Below are 19,197 nucleotides of genomic sequence, written 5' to 3'. Positions count from 1 at the left end.
CTCTGGTTAGCAAGCCTGAGGGGTCTTGCATCCATGACTCAGGGCAAAATGGGCAGTTGGATGCAGAAGATCAGCAACTCAGCCTGTGGGAGGGCCTTCATTTACAAAGACTCTTTTAGTTGGCAACAGTGCTTTTCTAATTGTGTGCAGCACTGGATGAGAAGAGTTTCTGGTACAAGAAAACCTGGAGTGACTTAGTCTGCCATGCGTGGTTTAGAGACGTTGGGATGCATAATAGGAGGCTGCTAAAGCCACGATAATAACAAGGCTGCAGAGAGGGAGAAGATAATGGAGACTGTTATATGGACAAATTCTAAAGGGATTTGTTTCCCCTTTCATAGTCAATCAAATTTAAATGTTTGTAAGCGGATTTCATAAACATTTAATGACTCTCATGACTCTGGCCGATGGAACGTGCCCATGACAGGTTTTGCCAACTGCTTCTCTCACCCTCTCAACTCACAACTGTCTGCTCAGAGAAATTTTTCAGAGTGGCATATGCATGGATACTGAGGTGCATCACACATCCATTGTGTCCAAATCTCTGGGTTGAAAGAATGAAAATCATAGGTTTGAGAGCATGCCAGGATAGAAATAAAGAACATCAAACTCTGCAAAAATAAATAAATAAATAAATAAATAAATAAATAAATAAATAAATAAATAAATAAATAAATAAATAAAATGGCAGTAGCACATTACAGGCTCTGAACACAGCTTGTTTAACTGTGTAGTTTTCATGCCTCTTTCTTTTATCATAAGGAAGCAGGCACTAGTCTTGAGTTAGGAAACAAAGAGCTGGAAATGGGCTGTGGAGGCGATGGAAGGAATGATGCTGGCACCCAGGACTGAGGACGTCCCCAGGCAGCTCCCACTTGGGTCACACCTTTATGTCTTAGAGCCACAATGCATCCAGAGATCTGTCTGAGGAGCCTGATTTAAACTCCAGGACAGATTCTGGGAGCCCTCCCACTTCACTCCTAGTTATGTGCGTGAGATGAGGGCCGTGTAACCTTAGAGGGCGTTTTCTCAAGTGAGACTGGCCTACAAGAAAGGCCTGGCGGGGCCTGAACTCTTTTTCGCAGACCTTCAATTCTTCTCAGAGGTGTGAAAAAAAGTGTTGAACACATAAAAATCAAGGTTCAGGAGAGTTGAACATTCTCCCAACATATGAAAGCACTTGTGTTGAAAAAATATATATATTTTTATACATTATTTATGTACTATTATATATATCATATTTAAAGCATACTTGTGAGTTTTCACAAATGTACAGTAACACTGCTGTCAGAGGACGGAAAACATTCAGAACACTCCTGTGGTTCCCATTTGAATGAAATCCCTCCAAAACCTTATTTAACACTAAAAAAAAACATGGAAAAGACTTAATTTCTTTTGTTTTTTTAAATAAAACTAGAAGCTGTCAGTTTTATTTTCTGGTGTTCTAGAATTTATGCTGGAAGTCTGAGCATGTGGAAACGAAACCAGTGAACAGCAAAACAAGCTGTGAGACTGTGTGGATCCTTGAAACTAGAAACTTCTAGCCACTCCTGAAGGAAAAAGTTATTAAATATTTCCATATCTTTTATACTAAATATACTAAATTAGGACTGTTACTCAAAATGATACCTTCTCGGTAAGCCACCTCATTAATCCTTTGATGATTACCTTTACATATTCATACCTTTTTCTGTTGTTTCCACTGGGAAAAAATTACACTTGCATAAATATTACTCTGCTCGTAGAATAAACTCAGGATGGGCTAGAACAGTGCAGATGAATATAACTCTTAAATTGGGAAAACTCCCTGGTTTAATTGTGTCAGTTAGTGTGTACAGCAGCCACATAAAAATGCCAAATACTATGATATTCAAAAATTTCAAAAGATAAGTGAAAACCCCTCTCAAATGATGTTAAATGCAAAAGTACACCACAGATATCTGTGGGCCCAAGCTGTAGAAAGTCTTGTTCCAGATAAGTGTCTGAAGTCATGACCACGTATTCTATATACAAAATTCATGATGGCAAAAATGAGAATGGGCCGTGTATCTTTATCTTTATGGGGAGTCATTACTGTTAATCAAAGAGCAGGACATTATGTATTGCTGTCTTCTATTTATTTCCAAACCCAAGCAGTTCTTGAAGACAGCGTTTAAGGTTTATTACAAGAAAATACAAGTGATCGATAATGACATCCTAACTCACTGAGGCTCTTATCGTCTTAGAAAAGATAGCCTTTCTATTGTCACGTTATTTTTTTACTTTCCTTCAAAGCCCTATTTCCATCTTATAAAACAAAACTTTACAATTTGTTATTCACTTCTTTTCTTACAAAAATATAAGCACCAGGACTGCAAGAACTTGTTTCATGCCTCATATGCAAATCCTAGTGTCTTTTTAGTGCTAAATGGGGTATATTGACTCTAAACAGCATGGCATAATGGGAGATGTTGAAATATTAGCCACAGGAATATATATACTTAATTAGCAAGAAAGTCTTGATTGGACCGGTCATCCTGTTTTTGTCCCTTGCTAGGTTTCTGTTTCCTCAGAATTTGCCTAAACTTATAGACCTCTTCTTTTTTTCAGTATTTAATCTAAAATGTTTATTTCTTTAATATATACATATTATTCTCTTTATTCTTACTATTAGGATAATTTCTTGACCTTATAAACATAACGTTCAAAAGGGCTTTGATAATGTAATTTTACTGATATTTTTCAGAAGGTTTCAAAAACAATTCCAGGTTTTTAAAAATTATATTTCAAAGGCCTCTTCTTACTAATATGACTGAGGGGGGCATCTCATGATTAAGTTTAGCTGCTCCACAATGATGTTTTTGCCTTCTAGAAAACAAGGTTTACAATTACCAATAATAGAATGTTTACCTCTACATAATGTTCAATACACAAAAATGTCTTTAAAATAATTTTTTATTTTTCAATTACAGTTGGCATACAGTATTACATTAGTTTGGGTGTACAACATGGTGATTAGACATTTATATAATTTATGAAGTGAGCACTCCAATAAATATAGTACCCATCTGTCACCATACAAAGTTATTATAATATTATTAACTATGTTCCCTATACTGTGTCGCCTACGACAATTGTGTCACCAGTGGAGCAGCTGGATGGTGCTCCAGAGTGGTTACAGTTGGTTACCAGTGTGCAGGCCCTGGGGCCTCATGGGAGAGGCCCACCTCAGGCCAAGGTCAGTTTGCCAACTATGCCTTGCTTGGGGCCACTTAGCGTGACCCACCTGTGATTCAAAGATGTCTTCCACCCACACTGGGCTTGAAGGTACCTGGGAACAACTATGCTGTGAACTGAAGATGGCTACTGCTAGCGCTGGTCTTGGGGCTGCTTAGTAAGAGGTGCAGGGCTTGCTGAGACCAAATGATGCTTGTTTGAGGGTGAACATTTGAGAGAATTTAGGAAAGTCTGCAGCATGAGCTACAATAGACCATTTGTGTGGAAAAGTCCCTGGAAGTGGCTTGGATGGATTGGCAAGTTGGGTGGGGTGGGGTCTCAGGGAATCACAATTGTGGAATGAATGGTGTTATCCAGGTTGATGGAGACTTGTATGTGGCTGCCCCTGTGTCTGCACACTGGGAGGAGAGAGGGCTCAACAAAGAAACAATGGATTCTGCCAGCACTTCTGTGAGAAAGCTGCCCCTCCAGCCCTTGCCCTGAAACCATACAATTTAGTTCCTCCCTGTTGGCCTCTGGCACTTTTCTTACAGCTGCTGCAGCGCTGGAGCTCAGACTGTGTTAGTTGATCAGTGAGTATGTCTGTATGTGGGCCCTTTAAAAGAACACCTGGGACTCTAGACATGCTCCCCCACCCCCATCTTAATGAGCCACAAACTCCACTAGTTTTCACAGCCAAAAGTTGTGAGGACTTCTATTTCTGGCCCTGAAACCCTGGAAAGTCTGGTGTGGGATGGGGACCCCTCACTTCTCGGGGGATCTCTGGAACTAAGATATCCGTCCCAATTTTTAACCACCACACGTGGGTATAGGACTAGCCTGTTTCGAGTCTCAGCCCCTCCTACCAGTGTTGACGTAGTTCTTCTGTATGTCCTTAGTTATAAGACTTCTGTTCAGTTTTAGTTCTTCAGGTGATTCTCAATGAAAGTTGTTTTGTAGTTTAGTTGTAATTTTGATGTGGTTGTGAGAAGAGGCAAGCACTGTTTACCCATTCCGCCATCTTGACTAGAACTCCACAAAATGTCTTGATGACTTCAATAGCCATCAATTCATCTAACACAAGCCGAAATCCTATAAAACTGCTGAGCAACCTTTTATGTTACACTCTACAGTTGTGTGTACTGCATGGTCATTGTTATTGGAATTCACTACCATTTTGACTATAGATACAATTCTGCAGGTCACTGGCAAGAAAGCACTGAAAAACCATGATTGAAGTTTCTGGTATTAAAATTAAATAAAAAGTAACTTTCATGACAAAAATCTAACTATAAAATAAAAAGTAAAATATGCCTAAGGAGCAATTACCTGAACTTGAATGCACATAATAAAATTTACTCATAACGTATAATGATTAAATGAAAAGAATCACAAAAGATATTTGAAAACCCATAACAAAATACTTTAACATATTCTCTCAAAAACTGGAAAACAGTATGTTAGCACATGACTTAGAAAGCAGTTAATATTTCTATGTAAAACCTTCAGAAGTGTTCATTGACAAAAAAAATTGCATACTTTTAACTACAAACAATCAAACATAAGTAAAAAATCAGGAAAACGTACTCATTAGTACTGTTTACAGACTAGGGTGTTTCCTATAGAAATTAAACATTGTATGGATATAATCTAGCAAAGAAGAGAAACACAGAGTATTCCCAAGCAGGAAAGTCTGACTTAGTTTCCCAGTAGACACAAGAGGGCTTACAGAAAAATCCAAACTTCGATGGATCTTTGATGTGGATCTGGAGAAACATCAATGGAAACTTGTACCTTTGAGAAAGTGGAAACCGAACAGTTGTTGGTTTTGAGGATAGCGTTGATTGGAAGTCAAAGAATCTGTAAAATGGGATAAAAGATTCTGTCCTCTAGGGTCTTATACATCTGTCTTTCCCTGTATGGTGGTTTCAAAATCTAATATGTTCTTTGCTTCTCCCTTCCAAATCTCATGCAAGTGAGGCTACTGGTGAACTCTTAAGATGGAACATTAAAGGGGATGGATTCTTTAAAATCTAGTTCCTAACATTAGCCATAGGGTGGGGGTGGGGGAGGGGATATATCCAACTCTATATTTTTTAAAATTCTTTTTTAATATTTTGAATCTATCAAAGGGAACATTTTCTGGTGAATTATATTTGAGGCTTTTTCCCTTTCAGCCATGTTTTCCAACTCTAGATTTTTTTTTTGTCCTCTCACAGGTATCTCTTAAAGCAAAGCCTGTTCATCAAATACCAGTTAGAATGAAGGACAATGAGCAAATATGAAAATATTAATTCACATGAAACTATGTTATTTCATAAACTGGCCATGCATAAAATTCATTCAAAGTGTGTATTAGTATGGAAAACATAAAAAGGCTTTTACATCTGTCAGCCCAAAAAAGGAGCTTTGTTAGTAAAAAAAAAAAAAAAAGAAAAAGAAAAAGTAGAATATGTGTAATTAATGGACTAAGGATATCCAGAAATGGTCACAAAAACAAGTAAGAAAATCCTAACAGATACCAAACTGTCATTTTACAATGGCCACTTAATTCTCAACAAATAAAACATTAAAAAAATTTAACCTAATTGCACATTAGAAATACACTTCAGTTCATGTAGGGATCTAACAGCTTCAAAATAGAAAAAGAAAATATTAGTTCATTTAAGGAAAAGGCACTAATAGTCTTATGTATTATTGAGGTTTTTTTCTACATAAAAGTTCTTACTAATCCTCTCATGAAAAATCTGCTCAATCACCACAGATAAAGTCAAATCTTTACTACTTCTGTTATCCAATCTCCACCTCACTGCTAGACACTTCATTTCCTTTTGCCAGCACCAACACTGGCCTTTGCAGTCCCCTTAACTTTGTTCACTCTGTTCTTGTGTCCCTTTTGCTGTTTTCTTGGGGTATTTTTCTTCTCATACAGGCCATAACTTACAAGTCTATGTTTAGGTTCATTTTTCTTTGCATAATCCGAGGAATCATAAATCATGCCAAAGCTAGTTGTTTTGCCACCACAAAAATGGGTTCTGAATCCAAATACAAAGATGGCACCTGGTGTGGTCTTATATATTTTGGCTAGTTTTTCCTGAATTTCTGTCTTAGGTACTGCTGCCTTCCCAGAGTGAAGGATGTTGATGACCATTTGTTTCCATTGAAGTAGTCCACTGGTCATGAATTTCCTGGTCCAGATATTTACTGTTTCATTCATGATGGCAGCTGACCCTCGAGCAGTCAGAGAGGAAAAAAGAGCTCATGCAATACTGTTGAAAGATGATTCCCAGAGTTATTTCGCCTCAATATTCACTTCTAGAAATCCACATTGCAATGATGCACTTTTCAAAACAAGCTTGATAATGTATTCACAATTTTAAGAATAATGTTCCTGAGTTTTCTGGAATATTACACATGGATTAAGTTCCATCAAGCTTTGTCATGTTATGTACAGTTTTCTCTCTTTTCTCTGAGTTTTCAAATGTAAAGATGTGTATAAATTGAAATCTTTCTTGCATTGTTTAAGAGGTTTTTATCCAGTGATTCCTTTTATGCCTTTGGAAGGAACTGAGATGGCTTAAGGCTTTCCCACATTCTTCACATTCATATGGTGTGTCTCCAATGTGCATGCTTGCTTGTGTTCAATAGTTTCTACGAACATGAAGGGTTTCCCACATTTCTTACATTTCTCTCCAGTGTGATTTCATGTCTTTGGAAACCTTGTAGAGAACAGAAATCTATTTCATTGCTTACACTCGTGGTGTTTCTCTCCAGTGTGAGTCTTTTCATGTTTTTGAAGATAATTGAGACAACTGAACTCTTTCCTACATGTTTTACATTTGTAAGGTTTTTTTTCCAATGTGATTTCTTTCATGTGTTTTTAAGGAAGTGTGATCATTGCAACCTTTACCACGTTGCTTACATTCATAGGGTTTCACTCCTGTATGCATCCTCTCATGTTTTTGAAGATATTTGGAAGAACTGAATGCTTTTCTGCATGTGTTACATTCATAGGGTTTCACAGCAGTGTGACTTCTTTCACGTGTTTTTAAAGAACTGTGATCGCTGTATGCTTTACCATTGCTTACATTTGTAAGATTTCTCATGTAAATCCTTTCATGTGATTGTAAGGAAGTATATCTGGCTTCACTACATTGTTTATATTCACAAGGTTTCTCTTCAATATGATTTCTTTCATGTTTTTGGAGATAACTGGGACGACTGAATGTTTTTCTACATGTTTTACATTCATAGGGTTTCACTCCAGTATGACTTTTTTCATGTGTCGTTAAGTAAGTGTAATTCCTGTAAGCTTTATCACATTGCTTACATTTATAGGGTTTCTCTGTGTGAGTCTCTTCATGTTTTCGAAGATAGCTGAGACAACGGAATGCTTTTCTACAAGTGTTACATTCATAGGGTTTCACAGCAGTGTGACTTCTTTCACGTGTTTTTAAGGAACTGTAATCTCTGTATGCTTTACCATTGCTTACATTTGTAAGGTTTCTCGTGTAAATCCTTTCATATGATTGTAAGGAAGTATATCTGGCTTCACCACATTGTTTATATTCACAAGGTTTCTCTTCAATATGATTTCTTTCATGTTTTTGGAGATAACTGGGATGACTGAATGTTTTTCTACATGTTTTACATTCATAGGGTTTCACTCCAGTATGACTTTTTTCATGTGTCATTAAGTAAGTGTAATTCTTGTAAGCTTTACCACGTTGCTTACATTTATAAGGTTTCTCTGTGTGGGTCCTTTCATGTTTTCGAAGATAGCTGAGACAACTGAATGCTTTTCTACAAGTGTTACATTCATAGGGTTTCACTCCAGTGTGACTTCTCTCGTGTGTTTTTAAGGAATTGTAATCCCTGTAGGCTTTACCACACTGCTTACATTCATAGGGTTTCACTCCTGTGTGCGTCCTTAAATGTATTCGAAGGTAGTTAAGACAACCGAATGCTTTTCTACATGTTTTACATTCAAAGGGTTTCACTCCAGTGTGACTTCTTTCATGTGTTTTTAAGGAACTGTAATTTCTGTAGGCTTTACCACATTGCTTACATACGTAGTGTTTCACTCCTGTGTGTGTCCTTCTGTGTGTTTTTAAGGAACTGTGATATCTGTAGGTTTTTCCACACTGCTTACATTTACAGGGTTTCTCTCCAGTGTGAGTCTTTTTGTGTATGTTTAAAGAACTGCAGTATCTGTAGGCTTTACCACATTGCTTACATTCATAGGGTTTCACTCCTGTGTGTATCCTTTCATGTTTTCGAAGATAGCCGAGACAACTGAATGCTTTTCTGCATGTTTTACATTCATAGGGCTTCACTCCAGTGTGACTTCTCTCATGTGTTTTTAAGGAAGTGTAATCTCTGTAGGCTTTACCACATTGCTTACATTCATAGGGTTTCACTCCTGTGTGAGTCCTTTCATGTTTTCGAAGATAGTTAAGACAACTGAATGTTTTTCTACATGTTTTACATTCATAGGGTTTCACTCCAGTGTGACTTCTCTCATGTGTTTTTAAGGAAGTGTAATCCCTGTAAGCTTTACCACATTGCTTACATGCATAAGGTTTCTCTCTTACGTGAGTCCTTTTGTGTGTTTTTAAGGAATTATAACATCTGTAGGCTTTACCACATTGTTTACATTCATATAGTTTCTCTCTAGTATGAGTTTTTTCATGTACTTGAACATAACTGGAACTGAAGGCTTTATTACATATTTTACATTCAGAAGTTTCCTCTCCATCGTGATTTTTTTCATGCTTTTCAAAACACTGGCAATAACTGAAGTCTCTCTTGCATATATCAGCTTTATATGGCTTCTCTCCAATTTTCTGATACTCAGAGGGCTCGAGTCCATTGTGACATCTGATGTTCCCATTATGAGATGAATGCTGTATTAAGACTTTTCCACACATACTGTATTCCCATGGTTTTACTCCAACAAGAGTTTTCTCATTCAGATTTAGATCTGAATTTAGAGTGAAGATTTCTCTGCCTTGACTACCTTCCTTCTCTTCACTGATTCTCTCTACCATATGACTTCTGTAAAAACATGAGGCACATTAATAATTAATAATTTTGTATTTATCAGAATATTTAAACATTTTTATGTATAGCAAAAAAAAGCAGTTTTTTAACCTTGTGTAAATGGTTTGAAATTGAATATACTGGATGCTATGCATTAGGGCTTCAGATTTTCTATTATCAAAACAGTCATATTCACATACAGGGTTTATTAACGCTCTTTTTCATTTGAACTACTTTTTAAACACTGAACACTTATGATATATATAAGAAAGTAGTTAAGTGAAAATTTTCTGAGGAGTCATCAATTGGAGGTGAGGGTTGTTTTGGTTGATTCTTTTTAAAATTTTGTAGCATAACAGGTTTCTCAGGTGAGACAGTGCTTTGTATTGCATGTGACTCACCTTAGTTTTTTCCCCTGCTTTCTGTACTGATCTTCAATATCACGATCCTTCCAATTCTCTCCTAAAATGCAGATCCAGAAAATTGATTCCAAAGTATTAGAAATTATACAAAAATTATTAGATTCTATTCTAGATGAGCTGTGACCATGCCCAGTTTATTAATCAATGTCCTCCCTTCCCACATGACATGTCTTAGAACAACTTTGATGGGCAAGAAACATCTGTCCTCCAGTAAGGTGAAAATAAATTATCATCTTTACCTACTGAGGCCAGGTTCCTGAAGGTTTCCCACATCACATCTCTATACAGTTTCTTCTGTGAAAGATCCAGTAAAGCCCACTCCTCCAGGGTGAAGGTTATGGCCACATCCTCATAAGCCACTGAGTCCTAAAATAGTCCAAATATGTGTACAGCAGGATGAGTGAGACTGACAGCACTGGACATCCACACTCCATTTACAGGATGGTTACATATGATTCTGTTGTGTCCAAACATTTATTTTGACTTCATCATCAAAAACTTATTCTCTATTCATACATCTTTATAAATTTAACCCTATCATAAACACATGGAAACTATTATACACTTTTACAGTGATCACATGACATTATTTTTCTCTAATGGCAAGGTTTGGAGCATGTTGGGAAATAAGAGAAATGCTATACAAATGAAACAAACATTATTTTATGACTTTCATCTCCTTATTATCCACAATTTACAGCACTCGATGAAGCAGAGGATCAAATCTACACAGGGTTTCAATGAATAAAAACATAGCAAAAAACTAGTGGCTTTTTGTTCTATTCCTATTACCAAACATGAGAGTCTAGGAGGCCTGTGGCTATCCCGGTATTAACAAAATGCAATAGATGACCATATTATCCTAAAAATTATAATTAGATACATGTGGCAGAATAAAAATATTCTTAGAAGCATTGCTTTTACCTTGTGTAATATTCATCACAGACTCAGGTTTTTGTTTTTGTTTTGGTCTTTCTGATTTAATGAGCTAGACAGTTTTTTGGAACTTCAAGCTCAGATATGAGAAAGAAGGCATGACTACATAGGCCACAAAATTCCTATACTCACGTATAGGGCTATTTCTACCCCATCATTGGTGCGTTTGCGTGCTTGCGCGCGCGCGCACACACGCACGCACACACGCACACACACACACACACACACACTGAAACAATAATATGCCATAAAAGCTTTTTCTGGCAAAACTATAACAGTCTATCCTCAGCAAAAGAGTTCACTGAAGTCCACCATGGTTTGATGGTAAATTTGCCCATGATTATAAAATATGTAAAATTGTCAGTAATGCTTTCCTCCAAAAGGACATAACATCTCCATTCCCCAATCAAGAGGAAGTGTTTCCTGACCAGCCACTCTGGAGGCTGCCCTCCCTTCTTCTGTCATTTTCAAGTGCCCCCAAGGTGTAAAGAGGCATGATCGCTCAACCCCTGAGCATAGGAATCCCTCAGCTGATGACACCACACATGGCTGGCAGGATATGAGTTTATTACTTCCACAATAATCGAGTCTCTGGGAAGCAGAAGGCAGGCCTCTCGGGCTTGAAATAGACAGAAAATAAAGAAAGGTATATGGACTTGTGTTTTTATGAGGCTAGGGGGTGGGTTATGGTGAGTGTTCACACACAAAGGTAGGAGCTTGCGTGGATTCAATCTCTGCTGCCCCGAGGGAGGGAGCACTATGGTTTTCCTATCACCTCATACATATGTGGGGCACAGGGGGAAGGAGGGATGAGGCTGGAAAACCATCCAGAGTCTGAACAAAAATTGGAGGCCCACTGTCATTTCCAATTTCACACCTTAAATATAAAGGTGTGAAATTGGAAATGACAGTGGGCCTCCAATTTCCCAAAAATCCACCTTAAATATAAAGATACAGATAGATGAAAGGTAAATTAACACAAAAACTTGAATTTCTCTTCTTAGATTTATCAGAGCATTTAAATCCAATGCATCATGTTGTCTCTAAAACAGGAAAGTGAAAATAAAAACATTTTGAAAAATGCCTCAAATATTGTTTTTAACATAGCCTATAGTAAAAAAAAAAAAAAATTCAGCAGAATCTCATGCAAAAATAACAAAGAAAAAGGTCAGAACACAATATCCATGAACCCTGGGACAACTTTTTTTAAACATGAGGTTTATATGCACTTAATGGGAATATCCGAAGGAACAAAAGACAGAAATAGAAGAAATCACTGATATAACAATCACTGAGATTTTTCTAAAATTAATGACAGATAGCACACTCTAGATACAGGACGCTCAGAGAAAACTAAACATGATAACAGAAATGCACATCTAATATCTCATACTCAAACTACACAAAAATCAAAGACAAAAAGAATATATTGAAAGAAACCAGAGAGGTAAATACCTTAGTTACAGAAAAACAAAAATTAGAACTAAATCAACTTATTTTAGAGTCATAGAGAATTTTTAAAACTAGTATTTAGAAACCTCATCGAGTACTTTGTAACGAAGCTTTCAAGATTAGCTCATGTCTTATGAAAATGGTTCCCATTACTAAAATTTCTTGTAGCCTTTCAGGAATCATAATGACTTCAGTGTTTTTAAGGCTCATAAGATGACTTTAATATTGCCAGCTTTCTCTAAATTTCTCAGAAACACATTGAGGCATGCAGATTCATTGGGTGGCTTAAATCAAATTTATGAGAAATCATGCAAGTGAGAAGAGTGGAATGAAATATTTAGTTTTGTTAAAAATTATCACCCCTAGAATTCTGTATAAAGCAAATTTTTCAAAAAAGAACATGGCCTGAGATAAAAACTGAAGATCTGTCATTAATACACTTGCATAAAGAGAAACATTAAAAAATAAATCAGAAAGAATGTAAATGATGATGGTGGAGCATCAGAAAAGAAATAGATTAGGTAAAACACCTTTTATATTTATCACAATTAACAGATAACACTTTGTTTACAATATTAGCAATAATGTATATGGTAATCATAAGCCAATGAATAAGTGAAATGTCAACAATGTGACAAGAGGCACAGGAGGCAACTGGGAATAGTGTTGTATGAATTAAAAGCATGACCAGAAAAATGGTACACTCTAACATGACAGAGGCAATAGCTTAGTTGTAAATGTATACTAAAAACTGAAGGGAAACCATTAAAAAGTCAGAAAAATACACATAACTGAGAAGAGAGAAGAAAACAAAGAATCAGGTAAAGTGCTCAATTAAAGCCAAAGAAGGCAGAAAAAGGTAAAAGACAAAAAGAAACAAAGCACAAGGCCAACATACAGAAACAGTAAAAGGTGTGGTAGATATTAATCTAACTGAATCAATTACCACTTTCATCATCACTGGTCTCCCCATACAGTACTGTAATACCAGATTTTGGAAATCGCAATTATATGCTGTGTACAAAAAATCCACCTTAAATATAAAGATACAGATAGATGAAAGGTAAATTAAAGAAAAGAAAGCTGGCACAAGTATATGAATTTTATACAATGTAGATTCCAGAAAAAGGAAAACTCAGAGATAAAAAGGGGCATTATATAATAAAAGGGGTCCATTCTCAAAAAATGCATATTAATCTTCATGTGTATGTGCATAACAACGGAGAAGCAAAATACATGAGGCAAAAACTAATAGAATGCAAGGAAAAATGGATGAATCCACTATTATAGTTGTAGACTCCAAAGCCCCTTATCACAAATTATATTCCAGTAGGAAGTAAATCATCAAGGCCACAGAGTAACTCAACAACACCATGTAAAAACTGAATTTAATTGTAATCTATGGACTAACTTCATGCAACAACAGAATACACTTTCTCTAGTTCTTATAGAATAGTCACCAAAATAGACATTCGGGGACATAAAACACCATTACAAATTTTTAAAAAAATATTTATTTACATTAGTTTCAAGTATACAGTACATTGGTTAGACATCTATATAGTTCATAAAATGATCCCCGGAATTGCTCCCTCCCTCCCCTGGCCCTCCACTTAGCCATCATTTAATGCTAACTGCATTCCTTCTGCCGTGCTCCCCATTCCCGTACCAACTATCAACTACTAATTTGTACTTCTTTAACCCTTCACCCTTCCTGACTTCCCTCCCTTCTGTCCATCATCAAATTGCCCACTATATTTGTGAGTCTGTTTATGATTAGTTTGTTCCTTTTGTTCCTTAAATTTCGCATAAGTGAAATCATATGGTATTTATCTTTCTTGGTCTGACTTATTTCACTTAGTATAAGAACCTCTAGGTCCATCCATGTTGTTACAAATAGTAGGATTTCATTTTTTTAATGGCTGAGTAATATTCCATTGTAGATATGAACCATAATTTCTTTATCTGACTGTTGATGGGCATTCAGGTTGCTTCCATATCTTGGCTATTGTAAATTGTGCTGCCATGAATATTGGAGTGCATAGATCTTTATGAATTATTGTTTTGGTTTTCTTTGGAAAAATACCCAGAAGTGCAATTGCTGGGTCAAAAGTTATATCCAGTTTTAATTTTTTGAGAAACCTCCATACTGTTTTCCAAAGTGGCTGTAACAATATGCAATCCCACCAACAATGTATAAGGGTTCCCTTTTCTCTGCATCCTCGCCAACACTTGTTATTTTTTGATTTACTGATCACAGCTTTTCTGACAGGTGAGAGGTGACATCTCATTGTGGTTTTAATTTGCGTTTCTCTGATGGTTAGTGACCTTGAGCATCTTTTCATATGTCTATTAGCCATCTGTATTTCCTCTTTGGAGAAATATCTGTTCAGGTCTTCTGCCCATTTTTTAATTGGATTGTTTGTTTTTTGTTGTTGTTGAGTTGTATGAGTTTTTCATATATTTTTGGATATTAACCTCTTATCAGATGTATCATTAGTGAATATCTTCTCCCAATCAGTTGGTTGTTTTTTCGTTTTTTTGATGGTTTCCTTTGCTGTGCAAAAACTTTTTAGTTTGATGCAGTCCCATTTCTTTTTTCTTTTGTTTCCCTTGCCTGAGGAGATATATCTGAAAAGAAACTCCTGTTAGTAATATCAGAGTTTACTGCCTATGTTTTCCTCTAGAATTTTTATGGTTTCAGGTCTTACATTTAAGTTTTTAATCCATTTTGAGTCTATTCTTGTATATGGTGTAAGAAGGTAGTCCAGCTTTTTTTTTGCATGTATCTGTTCAATTTTCCCAACACCATTTATTGAAGAGACTGTCTTTACCCCATTGTATATTCTTACCTCCTTCGTCATATATTAAGTGAGCGTATAGGTGTGGATTTATTTCTGGGCTCTCTATTCTGTTCCATTGTCAATGTATCTGTTTTTATGCCGGTACTATGCTGCTTTGATTACTGTAGCCTTGTATAGTTTGATATCAGGTAGTGTGATACCTCCAACTCTGTTCTTCTTTCTCAAGATTGCCATGGGGTCTTGTATAGTTCCATATAAATTTCAGGATTATTTGTTCTGGTTCTCTGAAAAATGCCATTGGTATTTTGATAGGGATTGCATTGAATCTATAGATTGCTTTGGGTAGTATGGCCACTTTAATGATGTTAATTCTTCTTACCCATGAACACGGTATATGCTTCCATCTATTTCTATCTTCTTCAATTTCTTTTTTCAATGACTTAAAATTTTCTGAAAACAGGTCTTCTATCTTCTTGGTTAATTTGATTGTAGTTTTTGACACAATTGTAAATGGAATTGTTTTCCTTATTTCTCTTTGTGAAAGGTCATCATTGGTGTATAAAAATGCCACTGACTTCTGAATATTTATTTTGTAACCTGCTACTTTACTGAATTCATTGATCGGTTCTAACAGTTTTTTTGGTGGAATCTTTAGGGTTCTCTCTATATAGTATCATGTTATTGACAAATAATGAGAGTTTTACTTCTTCCTTTCCAATTCGGATGCCTTTTATTTCTCTTTCTTCTCCTATTTCTGTGGCTAAGACTTCTAATACAATGTTGAAGAAGAGTGGTGAAAGTGGGCATCTTTGTCTTTTTCCTGATCTTAAGGAAAATGCTTTTAGCTTTTCCCCATTGAGGATGATGATAGTTGTAGGTCTGTCATATATGGCCTTTATTATGTTGAGGTATGTTCCCTCTTTTCTCACTTTGCTGAGTTTTTATCATAAATGATGCTGGATTTTGTCAAACGCTTTTTCTTCATCTATTGATATGATCATATGGTTTTTATCTTTCCGTTTGTTAATGTGGTGTATCACATTAATTGATTTGTAGATATCAAACCAATCTTGCATCCCAGGAATAAATCCAACTTGATCATGGTATATAATATATTTTAATGTATTTGGTTTGCTAATATTTTGTTGAGGATTCCATAACAAATTTGAAAGAGCAGAAATCGTACAAAAATATGCTCTCATATCACATGGGCATTAATCTAGAAGTCAATAATAGATAGTTAGAAAACTTCCAAATATGTGGAAATTCAATAACACACTTCCAAATAATATCTAGATTCAAAGAATTCAAGAAAACAAATGAAATAAATATTCAACTTACCAAAGGTAACAGGATGTAGCAAAAATAATGCCCAGAGAGAAGTTTATGCTATCAAATATATGCAATAGGGAAAAGATAGATATGACTTCTGGTCTAAATGGCAGAGTAGGGAAACACTGTACTCGCCTCCTCCCATGACCACGTCAAAATTACAACTAAATTATAGAACCACCACCCTTGAGAACTACAAGAGAAATGCTAACTAGGTATATAAAAAAACCACATTGATACTGGTAGGAGAGGCGGAAATGCAAAACACACTGGTCTCACACATCCTCGTGTGGTGGTTAAGAATTAGGAGGAGTATCTTGGCAGCAGAGGTCCCAGGTCAACACCAGGCTCCCTACCTCAAACTACCAGTGCTGGGAAGAGAAGTCACCAAAATAGCTGGCTGTAAAAATCAGCAGAGATTCTGTCTGAGTGGGACAGAGGGCTGCTGGAGTGCCAGGAGATCCTCTTATAGGGTCTGTGCATGGACTTACTCGCTGACTCACTCTCTCTGAGCTCCAGTGCAGGGGAAGCAGCTAGAAAAGGGCAGGGACCTACAAGAACTGAACTTTCTGGCTTTGGGATGAGGGCTGGAGGGGCTGCTCTAGCTGCACAGAAGGGCTGGCAGAAACCATTGCTCCTTGGTTGAGCCCTTCCCCACCCAGCCTGCAGGCAGAGGCAGGCTCCAAATCTGAGTCTCCATGGAACTGGCTAACACTGTTCACCTTACCATGGTGATTCTCTGAGAACCTGCCCCACCCAACTCACACACAGGCCTGAACCTCTTTCATTGGCTGTTCCTCATAAGCGGCCAGCACTATGGACATTCCTAAAATCTCTAAAAGGTACACAAACCCCAAACAAGCAGCAGTTGGCCTTGGCACGCCCTATACCTTTTCAAAAGGAGCCCCAAGCCCGGCAGTTGGGAAAGTCACCCTCAGTTTGCAGCATATCCTCTTTCAGGTGCCTCCAAGCCCAGCACTGGAAGCTGCGAACTCCACATCACTTTGTACCTCCTACAAGTTGGCCTCAAGCAGCAACTGACCTTGGCCTGCACTAGAACCCCTCCCAAGAGGCCCCAGAACCAACATACCTGGTAGCTGGACTCACACCACACTAGAGCACCACCCAATTAGCTTCACAAACAACACACCCAAGAGGTGAACTTGGCAAGCACGAGAGCACTGCTACAGCAAATCCCACTCCATGGGGTCTGTCCCCATACAACATCTGCTGTAATCACAGCCAGATCTCACAGCCAGTCAGCCTGAAGATCAGTCCTACACACTGATATGCCAATACCAATCAAGGCTCAACTACAACAGAAGGGCACAAACGACCTATACAAAGGACACCCCTGGAGTACCTAATTTATAGAAACAAACACAGGAAGGCAGCCAAGATGAGGAGACAGAGAAATATGTCCCAAATGATAGACTAGGGCAAAATTCTAGAAAAATAACTAAATAAAATGAAGGCAAGCAATCTACCTGATACAGAGTTCAAAACAGTGGTTATAAGAATGGTCAATGAATTTAGATAAACTCAGTGAGAACATACACATAGAGGTAGAAATCATAAAAAAGAACAAATCTGAAATGAAGAATAAATAATTGAAATGAAGAATACATTAGATGGAATTACCAGCAGATTAGTTGAAGCAGAGGATTGAATCAGCAATTTGGAAGACAAGGTAGCACTCAACTGGAACAGTAAAATGAAAAAAGAATTAAAAAAAAATAAGGATAGTTGAAGTGACGTCTTTCTGGGACAACATCAAGCATACCAACATTCGTGTCACAGGGGTACCAGTAAGAGAGGAATAGAAACCTCTTTGAAGAAATGACTGAAAACTTCTCTAACATAGTGAAGGAAATAGATATACAAACAAGTCCAAGAAGCCCAGAGTACCAAACAAGATGAAGCCAAAGAAGCCCACACCAAGACACATCATAATTAAAATGCCAAAGGTTAAAGACAAAAAGAGAATTTTAAAAGAAGGAAGAGAAAAAACAGTTTGTTACACACAAGGGAGACTGTCAGCTGATTTCTCAACAGAAAGGGCTAATAGGCCAAAAGGGATTGGCATGAAATATTCAAAGTGATGAAAACCAAGGACCTACAACCAAGATTATTTTACTCAGCAAAGCTACCATTTAAAATAAAAGAACAGATTAAGAGCTTCCCAGACAAGAAAAAACTAAAGGAGTTCATGATCACCAAAACAGCATTACAGAAAATGTCAGAGGAACTTTTTAAGAGAAAGAAAAAAAAGATTAAAAATATGAATAATAAAATTGCAATTACTACATATCTATTAAGCTAAAAGAGTTCATCACCACCAAACCACTATTATTAGAAATTTTAAAAGGAATTCCTTAAGAAAAGGGAGGAAATATAAATATAAATAATAAAATAACAATACATATGTACCTATCAGTACCACTTTATATGTAAATGGATTAAATGCTCCAATCAAAAGAAATAGGATGGCTGAATGGATAAGAAAACAAGACATATATATGGTGCCTACAAGAGACTCACTTCAGATTGAAAGACACACACAGACTGAAAGTAAAGGGAAAAAGATATTTTATGCAAATGGAAAGTGAAAACAACAACAACAACAGAAACACCTGGGATAGCGATATTTATCAGACAAAATAGACATTAAATACAAAGTGTAAGAGATAAAGAACACGACATAATGATAATGGATCAGTACAAGAGGATATAACCTTTGTAAACATTTATGCATCCATTACAGGAGCACCTGTATATAAATATATAAAGCAAATATATAAATATATAAAGCAAATACTGATGTACATAAAGAGAATGACAGTATTACAGTTATATAGTAGGACACATTAACACTCTATTGACAGCAATAGATAGATCATATAGACAGAAAATTAACAAGGAAACAGTAGCCTTAAATGACACATTGAACTAGATGGATTTAATTGTTATTTCACCCCAAGCAACAGAATATCCATTCTTTTCAAGCACACGTG

The 19,197-nt window shown here is 36.6% G+C and overlaps 2 protein-coding genes and 1 non-coding gene across 5 annotated transcripts in view; all 3 read right to left on the bottom strand.

Moving 5' to 3' along the window:
- Nucleotides 1–3,660: 3,660 nt before the first annotated feature.
- Nucleotides 3,661–6,445, bottom strand: LOC120616952 (40S ribosomal protein S24-like). Its single transcript, XM_039880503.1, has one exon. It carries the CDS (start codon nt 6,410–6,412, stop codon nt 6,017–6,019), a length of 396 nt encoding a protein of 131 aa, XP_039736437.1. The 5' UTR covers nt 6,413–6,445; the 3' UTR covers nt 3,661–6,016.
- A 565-nt stretch (nt 6,446–7,010) lies between these two features.
- LOC120616948 (zinc finger protein 709-like) overlaps nt 7,011–19,197 on the bottom strand; it is a 50,571-nt gene continuing 38,384 nt past the window's right edge. For 2 of the 3 annotated variants that reach the window (XM_039880498.1, XM_039880497.1), the window contains exons 2-4: nt 9,899–10,025; nt 9,639–9,699; nt 7,011–9,252 (exon numbers count right to left, since the gene is read on the bottom strand). In XM_039880498.1, the coding sequence (XP_039736432.1) occupies nt 7,029–9,252; nt 9,639–9,699; nt 9,899–9,932 (2,319 nt within the window). In that variant the 5' untranslated portion in view covers nt 9,933–10,025 and the 3' untranslated portion in view covers nt 7,011–7,028. The remainder of the gene's footprint in view (nt 9,253–9,638; nt 9,700–9,898; nt 10,026–19,197) is intronic. The other variant, XM_039880499.1, reaches the window with a different exon arrangement.
- LOC120616977 (small nucleolar RNA SNORA33) lies at nt 12,208–12,334 on the bottom strand. The gene has a single exon (XR_005656738.1). It is a non-coding gene; the product is annotated as a small nucleolar RNA SNORA33 (small nucleolar RNA).

The sequence above is a fragment of the Pteropus medius genome, unplaced genomic scaffold, assembly GCF_902729225.1.
Source record: "Pteropus medius unplaced genomic scaffold, Ma_sr-lr_union100, whole genome shotgun sequence".
NCBI classification, from domain to species: domain Eukaryota; kingdom Metazoa; phylum Chordata; class Mammalia; order Chiroptera; family Pteropodidae; genus Pteropus; species Pteropus medius.
Note: the sequence above shows the minus strand (reverse complement) of the source record. Positions and strands in the feature narration are given on the sequence as shown.

Excerpts from the sequence above, each read along its gene's own strand:
- LOC120616952 (XM_039880503.1), bottom strand. The coding sequence starts at position 6,412 with ATGAATGAAACAGTAAATATCTGGACCAGGAAATTCATGACCAGTGGA.